The 18,397-nt window shown below is 54.6% G+C and overlaps 7 protein-coding genes across 7 annotated transcripts; 3 read left to right on the top strand and 4 right to left on the bottom strand.

The window, feature by feature from the left end:
* Positions 1-714: 714 nt before the first annotated feature.
* CPAR01_10966 (3-dehydroquinate synthase) lies at positions 715-2,368 on the bottom strand (the record flags this gene model as incomplete). Its single annotated transcript, XM_060495225.1, has 4 exons — positions 715-1,381; positions 1,441-1,881; positions 1,936-1,982; positions 2,036-2,368. The coding sequence occupies 4 exons, from the start codon at positions 2,366-2,368 to the stop codon at positions 715-717; spliced, it is 1,488 nt and encodes a 495-aa protein (XP_060345573.1).
* Positions 2,369-4,807: 2,439 nt separating this feature from the next.
* CPAR01_10965 (uncharacterized protein) lies at positions 4,808-5,932 on the top strand (the record flags this gene model as incomplete). Its single annotated transcript, XM_060495224.1, has 3 exons — positions 4,808-5,056; positions 5,245-5,823; positions 5,888-5,932. 3 exons carry the CDS (start codon positions 4,808-4,810, stop codon positions 5,930-5,932), a joined length of 873 nt encoding a protein of 290 aa, XP_060345572.1.
* A 354-nt stretch (positions 5,933-6,286) lies between these two features.
* CPAR01_10964 (uncharacterized protein) lies at positions 6,287-7,480 on the bottom strand (the record flags this gene model as incomplete). The annotated part of the gene is made up of 2 exons (XM_060495223.1): positions 6,287-7,237; positions 7,307-7,480. 2 exons carry the CDS (start codon positions 7,478-7,480, stop codon positions 6,287-6,289), a joined length of 1,125 nt encoding a protein of 374 aa, XP_060345571.1.
* Positions 7,481-8,441: 961 nt separating this feature from the next.
* On the top strand, positions 8,442-9,650 carry CPAR01_10963 (uncharacterized protein; the record flags this gene model as incomplete). Its single annotated transcript, XM_060495222.1, has 1 exon — positions 8,442-9,650. The coding sequence occupies one exon, from the start codon at positions 8,442-8,444 to the stop codon at positions 9,648-9,650; it is 1,209 nt and encodes a 402-aa protein (XP_060345570.1).
* A 162-nt stretch (positions 9,651-9,812) lies between these two features.
* On the bottom strand, positions 9,813-10,572 carry CPAR01_10962 (ribosomal protein L23; the record flags this gene model as incomplete). The annotated part of the gene is made up of 2 exons (XM_060495221.1): positions 9,813-10,380; positions 10,496-10,572. The coding sequence occupies 2 exons, from the start codon at positions 10,570-10,572 to the stop codon at positions 9,813-9,815; spliced, it is 645 nt and encodes a 214-aa protein (XP_060345569.1).
* Positions 10,573-11,798: 1,226 nt separating this feature from the next.
* On the bottom strand, positions 11,799-12,854 carry CPAR01_10961 (uncharacterized protein; the record flags this gene model as incomplete). Its single annotated transcript, XM_060495220.1, has 3 exons — positions 11,799-12,030; positions 12,093-12,609; positions 12,719-12,854. 3 exons carry the CDS (start codon positions 12,852-12,854, stop codon positions 11,799-11,801), a joined length of 885 nt encoding a protein of 294 aa, XP_060345568.1.
* A 1,327-nt stretch (positions 12,855-14,181) lies between these two features.
* CPAR01_10960 (uncharacterized protein) lies at positions 14,182-17,443 on the top strand (the record flags this gene model as incomplete). Its single annotated transcript, XM_060495219.1, has 4 exons — positions 14,182-14,186; positions 14,270-14,810; positions 14,866-17,212; positions 17,301-17,443. 4 exons carry the CDS (start codon positions 14,182-14,184, stop codon positions 17,441-17,443), a joined length of 3,036 nt encoding a protein of 1,011 aa, XP_060345567.1.
* Between the last annotated feature and the right edge of the window lie 954 nt (positions 17,444-18,397).

Below are 18,397 nucleotides of genomic sequence, written 5' to 3'. Positions count from 1 at the left end.
CATACGCACGAATCTACTTAAAACTTGAACAAAAAAACAAGAAACCCGTTCCTTGGAAAGGAATCTTCAAAAAAGGTGAGTGCGCTTCAATCGCGGACGGGAATTGAGCCCGACGTGGCTGATGATGGGTTAATGACGATGTTCCAATAATGAACCATCTCCTGATGATGAGTGAGCTATAACTTACGGGTCGAACCCACAACCTTGAGATTAAGAGTCTCACGCTCTACCGATTGAGCTAGCCGGGCAGGCTTTATGTTTCTGGTTGGTGACGAGGTGTGAGGATGGGAGGGTCTATGATGCGGGTCGAAAAGGGGGACGAAGTGGTGGATATCGTGGTTGCGGGTTTGGGGGATTGGATCTTTCTTTTTGGGCGGAGGCGGAGGAGGAGAGGAATCAAGGTATGATGGCTTGGAGACGAACTATGTTAGGGAGATGATCTTGACGTAATAGAAGAAGCACGTGGATATCCGAGGTGGTTGAAAAGGATGTTCTGAAGTGCTTCATGCGGAGGATGATAGTCACTATAATGAGTCGATATCGTCTTGAGAGACTTGCGCACGCACTTGTGTATAACATTGTGATTGTAAGTGAATCCATTTAAGTTCCCTCAAGAGCTATGCTCGAGTTTTTAGTGACCCCTAAGTTGATGCAAATATCTCAACAATACTCGTTTCGCCGTTTTACAAAGGAAAACTTTTTGGTATGCCTGCTCTAGCAACACTCCTCATCAACGTGAACCTTGCCATGTGTGCTGGAGCTCTTCATCTCCTCAGCGTTGAGCTTCTTCAGGATCTCAGGCTCGAAGCCGGCAGCGGCATACGTAGCCTTGTCCTGATCCAAGTTCTTGCCATTTGACAAGCCATACTCGGGTGTCGAAGAGCCGTTGGACGAGATAGTATCGTCGCGGGTGACAGTCTGCTCGACACCGTTCATGTACTTGCGGGACTCATCCTCCACAGAAGAGCCGTTGATCGTGTAGCCAGTGTCGCTGGCGTCGACGTAAGCCTCAAGTCCAGCACCCTGGCGGGGGTACTCCTTCATTAAGTCCTTGTGCACCTTGAGGGCAGCACACATGTCCTCGTGGGAGATATCGTTGAGGAACTCGCAGTTGCCCAGAGGTGAGGGAACGGCGGCACGGAGCTTGCCGTCACGGGTCTTGAGGATGGCAGAGGTAGCCTTCTCGAGCATGTCCTCGTCAAAGAGGGGGTGGTCCATGGAGAGACCAGCGCGGGAGAAGAGGTTCAGCAGGCGGCGGTGCTCATCCGAGGAGAGCTTTCCGAGGACGTGGGCCAGAGTTGCGGAGTAGGCCATGTCAATAGAGATGGCGTGACCGTGGCGCAGAGGCACATCGGGGGAGAGCTCGTGGAGGGGTGACCAACTGCGTGGGGTAAGCTTCTAGAACGCTTGTGGCGTATGCAGGGTGGAAAGTTGGCTTACGTGTGGCCGTATGCGATAACACGATCAAGCATGATCTCGTGCAGGTTGGGGGTCTCTAGCTTCAACATCTCGTGAATACCATTGCGGTTGATCCTGTCAGCCGCATCCCTGACCTCCTTGCTAGCTCCATCAGTGCGACCGAAACCGGTCTTGATCAGCTCCTCACAGAAGCGATCAAGCAGGTCGAAAGTCTCCAGATGGGCGCAAGTAGAGATCTTGATCAGCTCGGCGAAACCATTGCGGATCTGTGCGGTGGGAAGAGTTCGCAAGAAAGTGAAGTCGAGGAATGTGTGGGTTGGTGCGTGGTACGCGCCAAGACGGTTCTTGTAGTTGCCGTAGTTGACAGCGACCTTGATAGACACAGACGCATCGATCAGGCCAATGACTGTCGTGGGAATGCGGATGAATGGCGTGTTGCGGCGGTAAGCAGCGCATGCGAAGCTGGGTTGTGTCAGAAGCCAAGCAAGTCAAGGGAACTTCTATAGGGAAACGTACCCTGCAACATCTGTGACCAGACCACCTCCAACAACAAGAACAGGCTCCTTCAATTGGTGTTAGATAATTTCGATGGCTCGAATCAAGACAAGATACTTACCTTGCGGTAGACACCAAATTCAGTCATGGAGTCGACGATGCTCAGCAACGTCTCCATGGACTTGGCCTTCTCACCAATCATGGTCTTGTGAATCTTGAGCTCAATGTTGTAGTGATCAAAGTACTCCTTCATCTCCTTGCCGTAGATGTTGAAGATGTTGAGGTCCATGACAGCTAAGCATCGCTTCCAGCGCGAGTAACAGTCGGCCAGCTGACTGTTCTGTTTGTTGAAAACGCCATCAAGGAACTCAAAGTCGTACTCGATCTTCTCGTAACCGCAGACGGAGAAACCCTTCTTGGTGGGCTCCACCGTCGCCTTCATGTCTGATGCCATCTTGTCAAAGGGAGTAATAGAAATGGATTCGGTCTAGGTATTGCGCAATGGGAGAGAGGAGAGTGCGATTGTCAAGATGAAAGACGTTGAGAGTTGTTGAATGAGATGAGAGAGGGGATGAAAGGAATCTGCCAGAGAGGTGCTTCCAACATCAGGCTTTTGAATGAATTAAGCTCCCCATAGCTCGAACTACGATACAAGACCGCAGCCGTATGAGATACTTCTGGTTCCAGTAGTCATTACTCTTTCGGCGAATGTCAAATCCCGGAGAATTGTCGACGAATTGTCGACATCATCACTTGCGCCTCCAACGCTCATCTAGGCCCACTCCAGCTTGACCGACTCCTCAAAAGAGAATCAAGTTACACAATCCCAAGGCAGACGAAAGCAAGTCGTCCGGAGACGACCAGCAAGGGTCGGAGTCAAAAGGCAAGACCCCGGCTTGTCCCGGGCGCCTAAGCTTGGAGCTACGCTGCTTTACCTTTGGGTAGAAGCAGCTGGCGCAACGCGGTAGTTGACAAGAGAGGAGAAACGGTGACAAGTACATTCGACTCGATGCTGCCGTCAAACTCTGGTGGCACAAGCGAGTTGCTAGTACGGACAAGTTTTGACGGGATCGTCCTCGTTTGGTGCGCGGTTTTTTCTCATATCAGATCTCTTCGTTTCTCTCGTATTACGGTTGCTGCGTGACGGCAATGTGCAGAAAGAGTGTCATGATGCTCATGACATTTGCCAATGGGGCTTACAGCTTCTGGCCCCGGAGACGTCTAGAAGCGAGGCCTGGCGTCCGTTCTGGCGTTAGTTCCGCATGCCACAGGCTCTCTGCTTGGTTATTGTGTTACAAACCAATGCGGTCCGCGGGGCGGGAAGATGGCGTGCTGTACTCGGAGCAACTTCCGATGTTCCCTATTTGCCGCCTGTCAAGCAAAACGGCAAACAGAACGAGAGCTAGAGAAATCCCATGTTTCAGTCTGAAAAGTCGATTCCGTCATCGACATTCGATAATTTTGCGGTAGGAACGCGGAGCCAAGCGTAGCTAGAGCAGGCTAGCTACGCTTGCCCTCAGAGACAAGCCCAGGCCCCAAAGTGCTGCTTGCCTTTTACGCCCAGGAGATGATCGACACGAGTCGGGAGATCTAGATCTCGCACGTGGGGAAGAGGGGGCGAGGACAGACCAGGGGGAGACAACCCTCCGGCGAGCCGCATCGGGACGTCGACAGCTTCTCGTTGGCTGGGGGAAGAAGAGCCTGCGTTACGGACATGGATGCAGTTTGCATTCCTGGTTCATCGGGTTTGTTCAAATGCTGTCAAGCGTGGGAGCCTCGGATCGGATGAAAGCATCGAGTCGCATGCTAGAGTTGGATCAGCGGCGTCCCTTCGCCTCGCCCCCCTCCCCCTGGCTTCGTGCTACCGTTGGCTTGACGCACCTTGATTGAGAAAAAGACCAAAGGCAGTTAAGACGTTTGTGAACACCCCGCAGTCGGCCGAGAAAAGCTGGCATGAGCTGAGAAAAGACTGCAGTTGCTGTGGAGTTGAGAAAGCTCGAAAGCAAAACTCAATTACATCGTCGACGCGGTTGATGAGGTGGTATGCGCGTCATGACTTACCGTGCCCAGCCAACTGCCCCTCTCCGCGTGCCACTACCCGCAATCGTCGCGAAAGCACATGATTTTGTACTCCCGTACTCCCGTACTCTTGTACTGATCAGGTATCTTTGTACCTGTCTACTATACGTACCGCGTACCGCTTCTTCCACTTCCAGCAAAAGGTACCCACCGCATTCTCCCTCAACATATTGCGGGAGCTGCGAATCACGATCTCGCGGGATGGCAAGGTCCGGCGATATACCCCGCCATGACCAGATTCATGTGTCTCTCTCTCTTCCTTTTTGGGCCGGAGCTACATAGGTACCCTGTGGCGCCTTGCCTTCAAACAGCTATCAAATAGCCCAAGGCGTGTCATGGATGATGGCCGAGCTTTCTCCCTGCTGTTGCTGCTGCTGCTGTGCTTTGCCCGGCAATTATTGCCTGGTCAATTCAATTTGGAAAGATCGGAGGAGGGAGGGGCAGCTCCACAGGGGTGAGGGGGGAAACGAGAAAGTTGGGGTAGGAGGGTGTGGTCAAGGTGGTCAAGGTCGCCGAGAGCTACGGTTCCCGTCAAATGTGCCTGCTTTGCTCGGAATTCCTTGCTTGCGCGCGACGGAGGCGGCGTTTTAATGTTGGTGGGAAGGCCTGTTCTGTTTCATCCATCGTGATGATAACTAGACCGGTGGCCCTTAGGATGAGCTGCCTGGGAATGCGTTCTGTTCTGTTTTCTCTTCCTTCTTGCCGTCTTCGGATTATCTCATCTACATAGATCTTTCGTCTCCAATTGAGATACAATAAACACCAAGAAAGCGACTGTGACTTTGCAACGTTTGGCACGCATACCTCAGTCAAGATGCCTCACTTTGACGAAAGCAAGGCATACGCCGTCCAGGAGGAAGTGTTCTTCGACGACGGCCGCGAAATCGAACTTCTGCACTTTGTTTACAGCCAACCCAACCTCGATGAGATCCGCGGCTCGCCGGAGGGCGTGTTGAAGGCAATTGACGATTTTGGCCGGACCAAGAAGTACCTCATGAATGTGGGCGAGGACAAGGGCAAGATTGTAACAGACTTGATCGCCGAGGTCAAGCCCAAGGTGATGGTAAGAGAAGAGCTTCGTTCTTAGAGGCGGCTTTCCGTCGCAAGTTCAGCAGACTTTGACAATCGCACCTGTAACCATCCGAACGCTCTTGCTGGCTAAGGATGATCTGGTCATTCCGCACTATTTTTCCCCTTCGAGACATAGAGACGAGAGAGAGAGATTGGATGAGATCTAACACCCGCCAACAGGTCGAATTAGGAGGTTACGTAGGCTACTCCTGCATCCTCTTCGGCGCCGCCGTCCGCAAGGCCTCCCCGGGAGGCGGAGCGCAATACTTCTCCCTCGAGCGCAACCCCGAATTCGCCGCCGTCATCGGCTCCCTAGTCGACCTCGCCGGCCTCACCGACACGGTCAAAGTCGTCGTCGGCCCCAGCGACGCCTCCATCGCGCGCCTGCACGCCGACGGCATCTTTTCCAAAATCGACCTCATGTTCCTGGACCACTACAAACCCGCCTACACCACAGACCTCAAACTCGCCGAACAACTAGGCCTCGTCGGCCCCGGCTCCGTCCTCGCCGCCGACAACGTCATCAAGCCGGGAAACCCGCCTTACTTGGAGTACGTCCGCAGCTCGGTGGCCGAGAAGCGCGCCGCCGCGAGAGACGTCGGCGACGCGAGGAAGGCGGCCGGGTGGCACGACGAGCGCACGGCGAAGCAGTACGAGAAGCGCGAGGGAGAGGAGAGGCTGGACTTGTCGCGCATCGGGAACCCGAATCTTCGGTACGAGAGTAAGCTCATCAACAGCTTTGAGCCGACTGGTGTGCCTGTAAGTTCTCGGTCTCTTGGATTGACTGCTCTGGCCCATGAGGGTGCTGACAAGTTCTCGCTAGGATGGTGTTGAGATTACAAGATGTGTTGGCGAGGAGAAGGAATGAGTTTATGAATCACGAAGTTAGAATACCATGCTTTTATCCATTTGTTCCAGAATTGTTCCAGTCACATCAAACAAAGCGATCCAAAGGTTGACACCATCCACATCGCGCAGTGAAGTCGAGGTGTTGGCGTGTAGCGCAAAAAATCCAGAAATATATTGGATGATTGGCATGTGCAGAACAGCCGCCATTCTAGTACTCCATCTTACTCCTTTGGTTTGGTCCCAAGAGAACTGCTCCTCTAACCCGCGTATTTCATGAAAAAGAAAGAAAATTCTCCCAAAGAATGCTTGTTTGTCCCAGTGTTCCAACAACGCCAAATTCAAACAGCAACCCACACAACAGAGGATAAACAGTCTAAATTCCCAGCCAGATCTTGGATCTCTCGTACGTATAAAAGGCGACCGCTGCCATGGGCACAACCTTGACGTAGCCAATAGTCAAGCCCACGAAGAACCCCTGCATACCCCTCTCCCGGAAGATCATGGCGGCCGTCTCGCCGATGCGCAGTCGGTGGCCGTCGCCTACGGCACCGCCGACCTGCATTCGCCGACGAATGACCTCCAACGGGTACGATGCAGTCTGGGAGATGAGGCCGGCAACACCACCGGCAAGTAGTTCGGCCCATGATCGCAGCGGCGTGGGCTTGCCCGCAGGCAAGTTCTCCGGCCGCGGAAGCGTTGTCCATTTCGCGAGCTTGGGGTGGCGGAGAACGTCGCCGGCCGTGTCGTGCGTCAAAAAGGACATGCCGGCGTAAGGGAGCATACCCAGCATGGTCGGGGTGAAGCCTCTGTAAAAGTTGATCAGACCCGAGCGCGGGGCAACGGCGGTGACGGCGGAGGCGGCCGCCTCAGTTGCCGAGGTGCCGGCCGCTTGCGAGGCGGGGGACGTCCGCACAAAACGCTCGTTGTAGATCCGCCGGCAAATCGCGGATAACGAGGAACCGCCGTGTTTTGTCTCAAACGCTAACCGGACCCGAATGACCTCCAAGGGATATGTGAAAAAGACGGATGTGATGCCCGCCAGGGAGCCGCTGATAAGCCGGCGCCAGGGCGTCTCTTGATCTTGCCTCCTGATAATCATGGAGCGGATCTGCTCGTACGCAAGAAACTTGATTCCGGCGTAGGGGAAGATTCGGAGGAGAGTGGCCGAGTGTCCTCTATACAACCCCGTGAAGCCTTCATGGGAGCGAATATCCTTCATTGCCGTCACGACACCGAACCACGACCCAGTGTACTTTGCGAATTGCGGACTACTCGCCTGGAACAGAATCTTGACTCGGTCGAGAGGTGCGACAACCGTCTTTGCCTGTGGTACAAATCTGCGTCAGCATGACGGATATCCTCTCCACGCCGATTCATTCCTGTTGCTACTTACAGCACATCCTGCCAGGCCTCCCGCGACGCCAGAACGCCAGACATAGTCGAACGTCCGCGTCTGCTTCCTAACGGCTACCGTCTCGTCGTCGTCAGTCGGGCACACGGGAGGGGCCCTCGTGTCTGGCTTCGGTCGCGCAGCATTTCGTTGGTTGTTTGGTGCTACCTCCGACATAGAGGCATGTTCCAGCAGCGCTGACGGCATCACCTAGTCAGCGCAACCCGGCGAGCGCGCTCGTTCGCTTTGGCTGTTTGTGAAAGTGCTGGGCCCGGCGTTACTCGAGGAGCATTCCGCGAATCGTGTTTTCCAGAAGTGTGTTTCGAAGTTTCGAAGATTCCGGGGTCGAGGATTCGAAGATTGGTGAAGGAGAAACTAAAGGAGCTCGCAGCACGAGCTAGCAGGCGAGGAGGGTAAGGATCGTGGGGGGGAGTGGTGATCGTGGAGAAGGTTCCAAGAAGGCAGAGTGCGGGAAGGGAAGGGAAGGGTCTAAAGCCGAAATGCGACGGGGCGGGACGTCATAAAGGCGAGATTTTAAAAAGGCTCCTTCTCATTGCACACAACTGGTGCTCTACGGGGGAGGAGCGTGGCGCACGAGCGGTAAATTGGGGGCTGCCCGCTGAGAGTTCTAGTACGGAGTACAGGGGTCTGGGCCACGAGCCGAAGATTGCCGAGCGTCGACGCGGGCGGATGGTCATTTTCAACTTCTCGACCTCTGCAGCGGGCTGTCTTTCCAGGATCTTCTCTGCTTTTACTCACTTCCGGTCCGGGGTTAGGCCTTTGATACCCACGATACCTCCGCAATTTCACTCCATGTGGGCAATCGAATCGGGGACTGACTGCAAAGACTTTTCTCACACACAGAGAAACTAACTAACACCAGACCGCTTGTCCAAAGGGGAAACCACACCAACGCAGGAGGGCCTCGGTAGGATTGGGGACTACAAGCACCGGACTGTTTTCTCCCACGGCCACCACAGTCAAGCCCCCACCCGGGTCCGGTCGAGGGGCACTTTGACTGCGCCGGGCCTCAAATCAAGCCTCCGGGGAAGACGCCCCGGGTCAAAGCCACAGGGGCAAGGCACGCTGGTCCTGGTCATACTTAGATGAAGAATGAGAAGAAGATACGATTCTAGTCATGACCTCTACTAGTCTTCCATCAAAGTCCTCTCAGGCATGCTCGTCGCCAAGATGCGTCCTGTTCCAAAATGAAGACCGCTCCGTGTGTCTCGTCGACATACCCGCCTCGTTAGAGGAGAGCCAGCTCTTACCGGGCCAAGGTGCCGAGACAACAGGACAACCACAGAGACGGCTCCTCTCGGTCGACCCCGTCTCCGCGCCATTTACCCTCCCAGAGCCCCGGGAACCTCAAACCAATAACCAGACGCCGGCGAGCCAGCTCGCAGACCTCATGATCGAGGCAGCGGTGAGGAGCGCCCTCGATACGCTAAGACGGACCTGTGATGCGCCGTTTTGTCTCCCTCGTGTGACGGGTGGCGGGAGCAGCAGCGACGTCGTCAGCACCACCGGTCGTGAAAGCAGCGTAAGCCCGCAGGATCATCCCGTACGCAAAGACAACAGCGACGATGCTGCCGCTGCCACTACCGCAGCCGCTTCTCGGCCGGTTGCGGCTGCGGCTGCGGCGCACTTTTTTCCCCCAGAGTCTACGTACCTGAACGGCTCGATCCAGGAGACTAGAGAATCCTTCCTCTCGACGGCGCCCAAGTTTGACCTCATTATCATGGACCCTCCCTGGCCCAACAAGTCCGCGAGGAGAAAGAAGAAGACGACTGGCGGCTATGCCACCGTCTACGGTCTCAAGGAGACGCGCGCGCTGCTGGACCAGATCCCCGTCGCCGCCCATCTCGCAGACGGCGGTCTCGTTGCCGTCTGGGTGACGAATAAGGCGACGCTGGTAGACTTGCTCACCTCGCCCAAGGGTGTCCTCGCATCCTGGGGCCTCGAGGTCGCTGCCGAGTGGCAATGGGTCAAGATCACGTCGCAAGGCGATGCCATCTTCGAAACGGAGTCTGCGTGGAGGAAACCTTGGGAGAGGCTCATCGTCGCGAGAAAACGGGGTGACAATAAGAAGGTGCCCGGGAGGGTCATTGCCGCGGTCCCTGACGTTCACTCACGGAAGCCAAATCTGCGCTGCATGTTTGACGACCTGCTGCCCCGAGGATATCGCGGCCTAGAGGTGTTTGCGCGTAATCTGACTGCTGGCTGGTGGGCATGGGGCAACGAAGCTCTTCGCTTTCAAGAGTCTCAGCACTGGGTCGCATCATCTGAAGAAATAAGGCATACCGTGACTGAGGAATCCGAATCCAAAGATACCAAAACCAATTGACACCTTTTCTATATCGCATGACGTCCTTGTTGTGTGTTATGTGTTGTACAAGACATGCCGATCCGCATGCTACACTATTGTTCTTTCGATTTTTGTACACGTGAATATCCCAACCCCTTCCGTCAACCCCCCATCCCATGAACTCCCGCAACGGGAAGATACTCATTTCCTCACCGATCTCTTCGACTGTCTCTTGATCAACCGCCAGCTCTTCGCCTTCCTCTTCTTGGGCGGATCCCACTTGCTATCCAGCTCAACCTCCTTGTTCCCCTGATCCCACTTGCCCGGCGCCGCACCGCGCAAGATTCTACCAGCCTGCTTGCGCAAAAACTTCCTCTCGGGGCTCTCCTTGTCCTTGCTCGGTCTCGCCAGCCTGCCGAGCTGCTTGCGGATGTCGCCGCGGTACTGCTCGCGCGAGACGCTCTCGCGCGCCTCCCATAGCTTCTTGTTCCAGGGCTCGAGGTCCGCGGGCGGGGACGGCCACACGAAGGGTTTCGTCAGCTGCACCGTCATTACCTTGGTGCTCTGCGGGCGGAAATAGCCGGAGCCCGTCGACCGCCGCTCGATGGCCGACTGCTTGACTTGGGAGCGCACCGCCGTCGTCTCGACGTTGTAGAGGTTCCAGAGGTAGTCGCGGATGTCGAACTTTGTGAAGGTCAGGGGCACGTTGAAGGTGGCCATGTTGGCTGGGGATTTGTCCTTGCGGACAAAAGTGACGACATGGTTTGGCCTGAGGAGGGAGAGAGACGTTAGCTTTCTGTGAATGATGTCTTCAAGGTGCGTGGCGCCAGGGGGTGAAAGGTGATCTCGGGTGAAGGTAGTTGTAATTGGAAAGCTGAACCTACAGATACACTGCCTTCGTTCCCAGCTTGAAGGATGCCGGCCCTTGGCGGGCTACCGCTTGTGCCAATGCCTCCGCCATCTTGTCGTCCGTCGTTGATTTGGCTGAGCTTAATCGATCGTGGAGCTCCTGCGATGCGAGAATCCAAAAAGTTGACCGTCAGGATTGATCTGATTGATGATTGGTCGACTCGGGGTCACGTATTTCCGCCCTTACTAGTGGGACCAAATTTACGGGTGCCGGGCGCAGGTGCGGGAAAATTGGGTCAGCGATAGCTCCCTCAAGGTGTCTCCACACGAGGTCAATTCTTCCGACCGGGCCCGCTCCCCGGCCTTTGACTCTCGGCTTCAGATACAATCTATGGGCAACTTACCTTGATTCCACGTAGGTATTAATAGTCGCCTTGGCATTCCTAGTGAAAGCCAAAGAACTCCAAATCAAGGTGCTTTTTTGCGAACGTATATCCAGTCCTATCCCGGCAAAAACGGCAAGGCTGGGTCGCTTGTGTGTCAAGCAAAGGTGGAGTCAAGGCATGTCACGCGACGTCCTGCCATGCGTAGATCTCGGACTCCGAAAGTTTGAGCCGGACAACTTGATACTCGCTCTCGCCAATTCAGTGTTTAGCACTACCAGTAAGGTACCAGTTCAATTATGAGAGCTAGCAGAGCTTCTCCCCTCACTTCCACAGAAACAATACGTCGAGTCTTGGCTGCCTTCATCTGAGGAAGCTTCGACCACTTCACATCGAGATGTGCAAGAGGGGACAAGAAGATCGGTGTACGGATAAAATACACGCCTATTGCGTTCATATCCGATGTTTTACCTGGCACGAGAAAGCAGCCAACGAGGCAAGAGCAGTGCCGATCAAGGAATGGCCTTGTCCGTCAGAGCTCCAACCCCAGATTCCAAGACCAGACGGGTTATGTAAGGCAGCGCACAAACCTGAGTCTAATCTCCACTGGTTTATGAGGGGAATTGGGAGCACTATAGCTGGCGATTTTTCTGGTATTCACCTCCTCATTGCGATGCCATTCTAGCACATTGAGAAGGCATGCACAACTACCGCGGTACATGGGGTCGGCTGCAAGTGGACCGGTGACTCAGATTCGACTCACACACGATAGACCGCAGAATTTGTTTCCCAAAAGAAGTAAGGGTGGATTGTACTAATAAACACAGCATTGCTAGCAATATGGAGACGCAACTATCCCGTACACATCTGGAAGGCTTTTCCCGTCCTTCTTACAGATCTTCATGAATCATGATGAACTTTTACCATCCATCTGTCATGGCTATTGGTGTCTGACTTAGACATCAAGGCCGTCAACAACCACACCCTTGTTCCAGGTCCAGTTCATGTAGCGAGCGGTCTCCTCGGCCGAAGCGTCGTCGACAAGGGCGCTAATAAGGTACAGAGCGGCATCGATACCGGCGCTGACTCCAGCGGCGGTGATGACGCGAAGACCGCCGAGGCGCATCGCGGCACGGCGAGTAATGGACTCGCGGCGGCCGGAGCTCTTGAAGGACATGCTGCCCTTTCTGTTTCAAAGAGTTAGTTTTACTCGTAGCACTGGAGATGGGGTGTAGATCTGGCCACGTACCTAGCGTTAGAGGGTCGGCGACCGGTGTCGGACTTGCGGCGGACGTAGGGGTTCTCGTCCTCATCTCCGAGCTCGAAGCGGAGGTTGTTGACGACGTAGCGAGCATCGTCAATGACATCAGTTCTCTCAGTGAGGTTGCGGGTAGCGGCCTCGCTGCAAAGGATCTCGAACTTGGTAATGTAGTCTGAGTGAGTAGTGGCGGAGAGTCCAGCGAGGACACCCTGCTTGGCAAGGAAGAGAGAACCGGTGCAGATGGAGAGGAGGGTACGCTCGTGGGAGGGATCCTTCTGCTGCAGCTCAGAGAAGGCCTGGATGAGAGGAAGGGGCTCGGCGTTGTTCTTGAGAATGTTCTCACTGTCGCCGCCAACAATGACGAGGACGTCAAAGTCGCTGAGGCGCTCATAGGCCTCCTTGAAGGGGATTTGGGTGCCAATGGTAACACCAGAGTCGGAGACGACCTTGGGCTCTGCGGCCGCAATGGTACACTCGAAGGCCTTGGAGTCTGCGGGGTCGGGCACTGGTTAACATGGCTGCATCACAGCGGCGTGCGTGGCGGATGGAGCGGGGAAGGCAGTGAGGAGGAGGAGCTGCGCAGAAGCTTCCAAGAAGGTAAATAGGTAACTCACTCTTGTCCTTCTGGTCATGAAGGGCAGTGGACAAAGCCTCCATAGGGCCTGCCATGTCAAGAAGGTCGAAGTTGGGTTGCAGGGCGAACAGAACCTCAATGGGCTCGTCCGCCACTGCAGAGCTCTTGTTTGCCATCGTGCCGGTTGTTGATGTAGTGGTTCAAGGGGGGAAGAGTAAGTAATACAGCTTGTGCTAGCTGTAAGGTTGTGTTGGAGTAATTGGGGTACCGAGATGAGTTCTCGGAAAAGGTCGTTGCTGGGGATTGGCGATTGATTGATGAGATTGGGCTGTTTGTTGGTTGACGATGGTGGAAGAAGAGGAAGTGGAAGTGGAAGGAGAAGAGGGAAGCTCTGAGCTATTTGGATGGAAGGAGGGGAGGGGAAGGAAGTAATAAGGGTCGAGTCATCTGGTCAAAGGTGGTCAAAGGAGGGGTTGGCAGTTGCACCACCAACCCACCAGACCTCTTCTTCTCCTTACCTCGTTACGGTTTACCTGACCTTAGCTGACTTCCATTCCGGAATGTCTACCTCCTCACGCATCACCTTGAGGTGGACGTTGAGGTACCTCTCCTGGCGGTATGTCCCCCTTCCCCCCCTTTGGATCTACGCAGTTGGCCGGCTTCAAACCAAAGCAACCCCTCCTGCCCACGCGTGCTACATACGGTCCGCTTGCCCTCGTCCAGCTCAGCTGAGTCAACTGGCCATTGAGTGACTGATCAGGTGCGTTTCTGGAAAAGGCCACAACCCACAACAGCTTCAAGTGGTCCAATGGCCCCACTGTCTCCCGTACGTTTTCTGGGGTCGGGTGCATCGGTGGCCCACGGTGCATGGCGCTCTTTCGCGGATTGCGGGGTTAGTCTCCCCGTGAGGTCACTGGTGGGTCCCGGTACATGCCTGCAGGGCATCCGGAACACCGAGATCCAAGTATCTCCACTTTGAACTCTCTTCCCTTGCGGCGTCGCCCGCCCTTGGAGGTGTCGCACTGGCAATGAATTGAGCCCTGCGAGTTGCGACAGAGCACTGTGAGACCCAGCAGGTCAGGCCCCACAGCAAGACTAAGCGAGACCAACCACAAGCTGTGTTGCAAAGCTGTTTGGCCGCGTCCTGCCGAACAGTGGTCTTCCGTCAGGCCCCTCCCATGCCTTGTAGCGTGCCGTCCAATGATCCAACCTATCTTATCGGCCTTCTACAGCGTTCCCGGCCTTGTTCGAGAGAGGGTCCCCAGCAAAGCTTGTACCTTGCATCAGCAGATTCCGTTGCCGTTGCCTGACAGTTGCATGATCTCGACTTGCCCACCTGCGCCCACAGACGGACCTTGCCTTGCTTTTTCCACAAGCGAAGAACATCGCGAGGCTCGATGAAGAGTCACCGCTAACAAAATGGCGTCGTCAGCGTAAGTGGCCAGACTGTGTTCCCTCTTCGTCTTTTCCCTTCATTTCCCTACGACCTGGGTCGCCTGCGTCATGTGGTGCGCGATATTCCATCCCGCAACTTACCTGCGCCTGCGACTTGCGACAACGCACACGATAGGGCTAATACCAGACTTTCTAGGTCTCTCAAGGACCTGTCCAAAGCCTTGACGTCCTTCTTTGCCTCGCCTTCTCTTCCACTGCCCGACGATGTCGCCCAAGTCATCGATGCCTACCTGAACAAGCACGAGAAATACGAGGATTCGAGCGCCGAGCGACTACAAGATGACTTCCTCGGCATCTGGGATAAGCATGTTAAGGGTGCACCACCCAAGTATGCTGCCTTCGTCCACGTCTTCCGACTCCTGGTGCCTGCGATCCGCACCCCGTCCCGCCTTCTCAAGTGGTGGGATCTACTCAACGACCCGATCCTGGAGAACTTTACTCGGGAGAAGGGCTTGATGGAAGAGTCTCACCATGCGACGCTAGAGGTTCTCATGTTGGATGCGCACGAGGAAGACGACCCAAATGAAGAACGGGTTGTGAACCCCTTCGCCAAGAGGCTCTTGTCATCATGGCTAGAAAAGTACTATAAGATACAGTCTGAAAGTGACTTGACTGCACAATCCAGCGAGCGCGCAATACGCCAGGCCTTGATTACGTATGGCAGGAAGAAGCCCAAGGTACGTCAACATCTTTTCCGTCGTGGGTGCGACCAGTATTCTTATGCTATGGCAGGATTTTCTTTTCGCATTAGATACGTGCTTTGTGCGGAGTGAATTCCGTGCGAGGGCGGCCAAACTGCTGTGCGAATTTGTCCAGAGCCAACCACCACACCTACACCTGATACTGCAGACGCCGCTGTTCAATAATCTGCTGCGATGCCTGCAACAGGACACATCGACTACGGCCATCTCGATGGCCATCACCGCCCTCATCATGATATTGCCACATATGCCTAGTTCCTTGGTGCCACATCTCCCGAACTTATTCAATATCTATGCGCGGTTGCTCTTCTGGGACAGCGAACGGACGGGTATTATCGAGGCAACATCAGATGAAAGCGAGCAGAAGAGCCTTGCGTCGCCTTCAGGCTGGGAGACATGCCAGTACTCTCCCGAGACCGACGACATCGAGGTCCCTCATCTCGCCAACTACTTTACCGTCCTCTACGGCTTGTATCCCATCAATTTCATGGACTACATTAGGAAGCCGCAACGTTATCTTCGACATGCTAACGCGGCTAATGCGGACGAAGTGGAAGTTCAACCAACAGAGATTAGGTACAAGTCTGAGCGGTACAGGCAAAGCCACCTTCTGCACCCAAACTTCTATACCCTGACAATCGAGTCTGAAAAGACCGATTTTGGTCGATGGATGACTAGCGAACCAGCAGAAGTCGTGGCCGAGTGCATGGCACTGCGTTTCTCTCCCGAAGGTTTCGCGGCTATCGAACCGGACAGCATGCAGTCTGCTGAGGGTGACAGCTCCCTTCTCAGCGATGAATCTGATCGAGACGGTCTCGGTCCTGCCTTGCTCAGCGGATGCAGCTTGGAACCTGGCGCTGAGAGCTGGAGAAGCAATCAAGATCTTGACCAAAACTCGAGAGCAAGCAGCCACGTGCATTCGACTGGCCAAGGTCAAAGCTCGCTTTCAAGTCAGCCTTCCCACAGAAACTCCCTGGAGGCCCCCAAGGCAGACATCGCTGGGGACAGTCCGACGTTGCCCCCTCAGCTAGTTCCGTCGACCTCCCACACCCATTTGCAGGACATGATTCAATCGAACAAAGCTATCAAGTCAGGACTCCATCAGTCTTTGGCCAATGATAGCGTTCCATCACTCGCGCTGAGCCACCCAGATTCAGCAGCGGAGAAGGCCCCTACTGGCCACATGCCTCCATCTCTGCCAGTCATCTCTACGCCAACGTCTGTTGCTGAAGGACAATCCCAAGTCGCACATTTGCAGAGGCAGATTCTGCTACTCCACAATGATTTGAACTTTGAAAGGTATCTCAAGCAGCAACACATGGCGCATATCGGCGAATTGCGCCGCAAACAAGTTCGGGAAGCTGCAAGTGAAGCCGAAACACAGAATCTTATCTTGACGAACCGGACGCTGAGGAAGCGGTTGGAAGACTCAAAGAAGGCCGAGAATCAAATCAGGAAAGAATCAGAAAAGAGCCGAACGTTGGCCAAGAAGTGGGAATCCGACTTATCCGCAAAACTGCGAACTCTGCGTGAGGAGTCGAGGAAGACCAAGACAGAGATCCAGTCTCTGCAGCAAGAGTTACAGGGTGCACGCGAAGAGAGCGAGAAACTGAAGAAATTGGTGTGTGACGCTGAGGTCAAGGAGCTAAATTCGAAGCAGACCATGCAGTCCGTGGAAATCAATGCTGCCGAGAACGACCGCTTGAAGGCTGATGTAGAGCGGCTGTCGATCTCTGAAAGAAACCTGCAAGCCAAGGAGGCAGAAAGACAGGCGGCAATCACATCTGCTGCGGAAGCAGAAAACCGAGCCGAGATCTTGGACTTGAAGCTTCAAGCGCGCGAGGGGGAGCTCCAGAAGACGAAGAAGCTCTTCCAAACGCAAATTGGCGTGCTTAACTCGAAACTATTAGAGGCGCATGAAGGCATTCACAACAGACGGAACGCCGAAACCAAGGCGGCGGTCGAGAGCGCGCTAGCTGCGAGTCGGGCAAAGCAGGCTGAGCTTCAAAAGCAATACACCAGCCTGATGAGGAAGTACACGGTGCTGCAGTCGCAGCTAGAGGAGAACCGGTTCTCGGTAGGATCTTCGAACTCTCACGGCCGGGGCGATTTCGTCTTCCGCATGGACGGTGACGGGGAAGGGTCGACGCACTCGAGCAGTCCGGTCACGACGAGAGGTAGTCACTCGGGGATCCACAGGGTCTTGTCGGAGCACGACTTCCTCAACCCGACGTCGTACAATGCGACACCGCCAATCATGTCGAAGCCGTCGACTCCGGTCCCCTCGAGCGCGCACCTCTCACCCGTACCTTCCAGCCCGATTGAGACGGACGAGGCCATCAGCCCGACCACGACAGATCCGAGATACTTCGGCAGAGGTGAGTCTGGAACATCGGCCCGGCTTCGGCTCCGAGATGGGTTCTGGCGGATCAACTAATTGAGAATTGTTTTTCTTTTTCTTTCCAGGCGGAGTACAGAATCGACGGAAAGATGAAAAGGGGAAGAAGAAGGAGGAAGGAGGTAGTGGTGGCGGCGGCGGTGGCGGTAGCAGCAGCGACAAGAAGGAGAAAAAGTCGGGCGTGATACGGGGTATACGTGGATACATGTAATCAGCAAAGCATAACAAGCGAGTCGGTCTGGTCGAGAGAAGACGGAAACACGGCCCATGAAGAGAGATACCCAATGACTAAAAGTTCTGCTAGATTTGTGGCCAAGATGCAATCACGTTCGCGTATGATAACCATCGTTCTTCGGGGATCAAACGCCACAGATCATCTTATGAGTTTTGGTTCCTCCTACCATCTAGTTGGGCTGCGAAGGGGGCACATTTGACTACTGTCAAACGCTGAAAAGGGAGCTGTAGAAAGTTGAGCCCGAAAAGTAGGCAGTTGCTGCCGAGGAAAACGACAGCGCACAAGATGCTACGGAGCCTTTGACTAGCATAACCATTCAGTCACTGAGTTACTTCCGACTCCCTGGAACGGTGGTGTTCTTCAAGATATCAACTTTCGGTGTACAAGATCTGTCCGAGCTGACAAAGCAGATGGAACACACCGGAGCAGACGACATGAGCCAAAGATCTCGCCTGCTACAAGAATCCGCCTCGACGATTGGCAACCAGTCAGTGGTGCGCAGCCTCATTATGCAGGAGCTCCCACGGACACGGCGGAAGTGGTTTGGGCTCAACACATAGTCTTCCATGACTCTATCTCTTCCAGACAAACTTTAGAGGGCCAACTGAATTCAGTCACCTGAATTCGTGCGCCTCTAGGAATAGGACGGGAGCGTAACTATGCTCGAGGGATCAAGTGAGGCTTGCAAAAAGGCTAACCTCGTTGTGAGGGACATTCCGATGAACAGCAGCTTTGGTCAATAGTTCCCGGAAGTGTTGGCCTTAGTTTCTCAGCTTTGACTCCTTCCCTAATTGGCCCAAGGCAGTATCGACATTGTGAGAAGAGAAAGGGAAGCTTGGAAATTGTCTTCCGTCAAGCGCAAGCGCAAGCGCAAAGACTTTGACGCAGAAAGTCCGCTTCACAGAGTTCCATGCCTTAGAGTCGAAGAAG

Source organism: Colletotrichum paranaense (genome assembly GCF_030867605.1).
Source record: "Colletotrichum paranaense strain IMI 384185 chromosome Unknown Scaffold_9.1, whole genome shotgun sequence".
NCBI lineage: Eukaryota > Fungi > Ascomycota > Sordariomycetes > Glomerellales > Glomerellaceae > Colletotrichum > Colletotrichum paranaense.
This window is presented reverse-complemented; position numbering and strand designations above follow the sequence as displayed.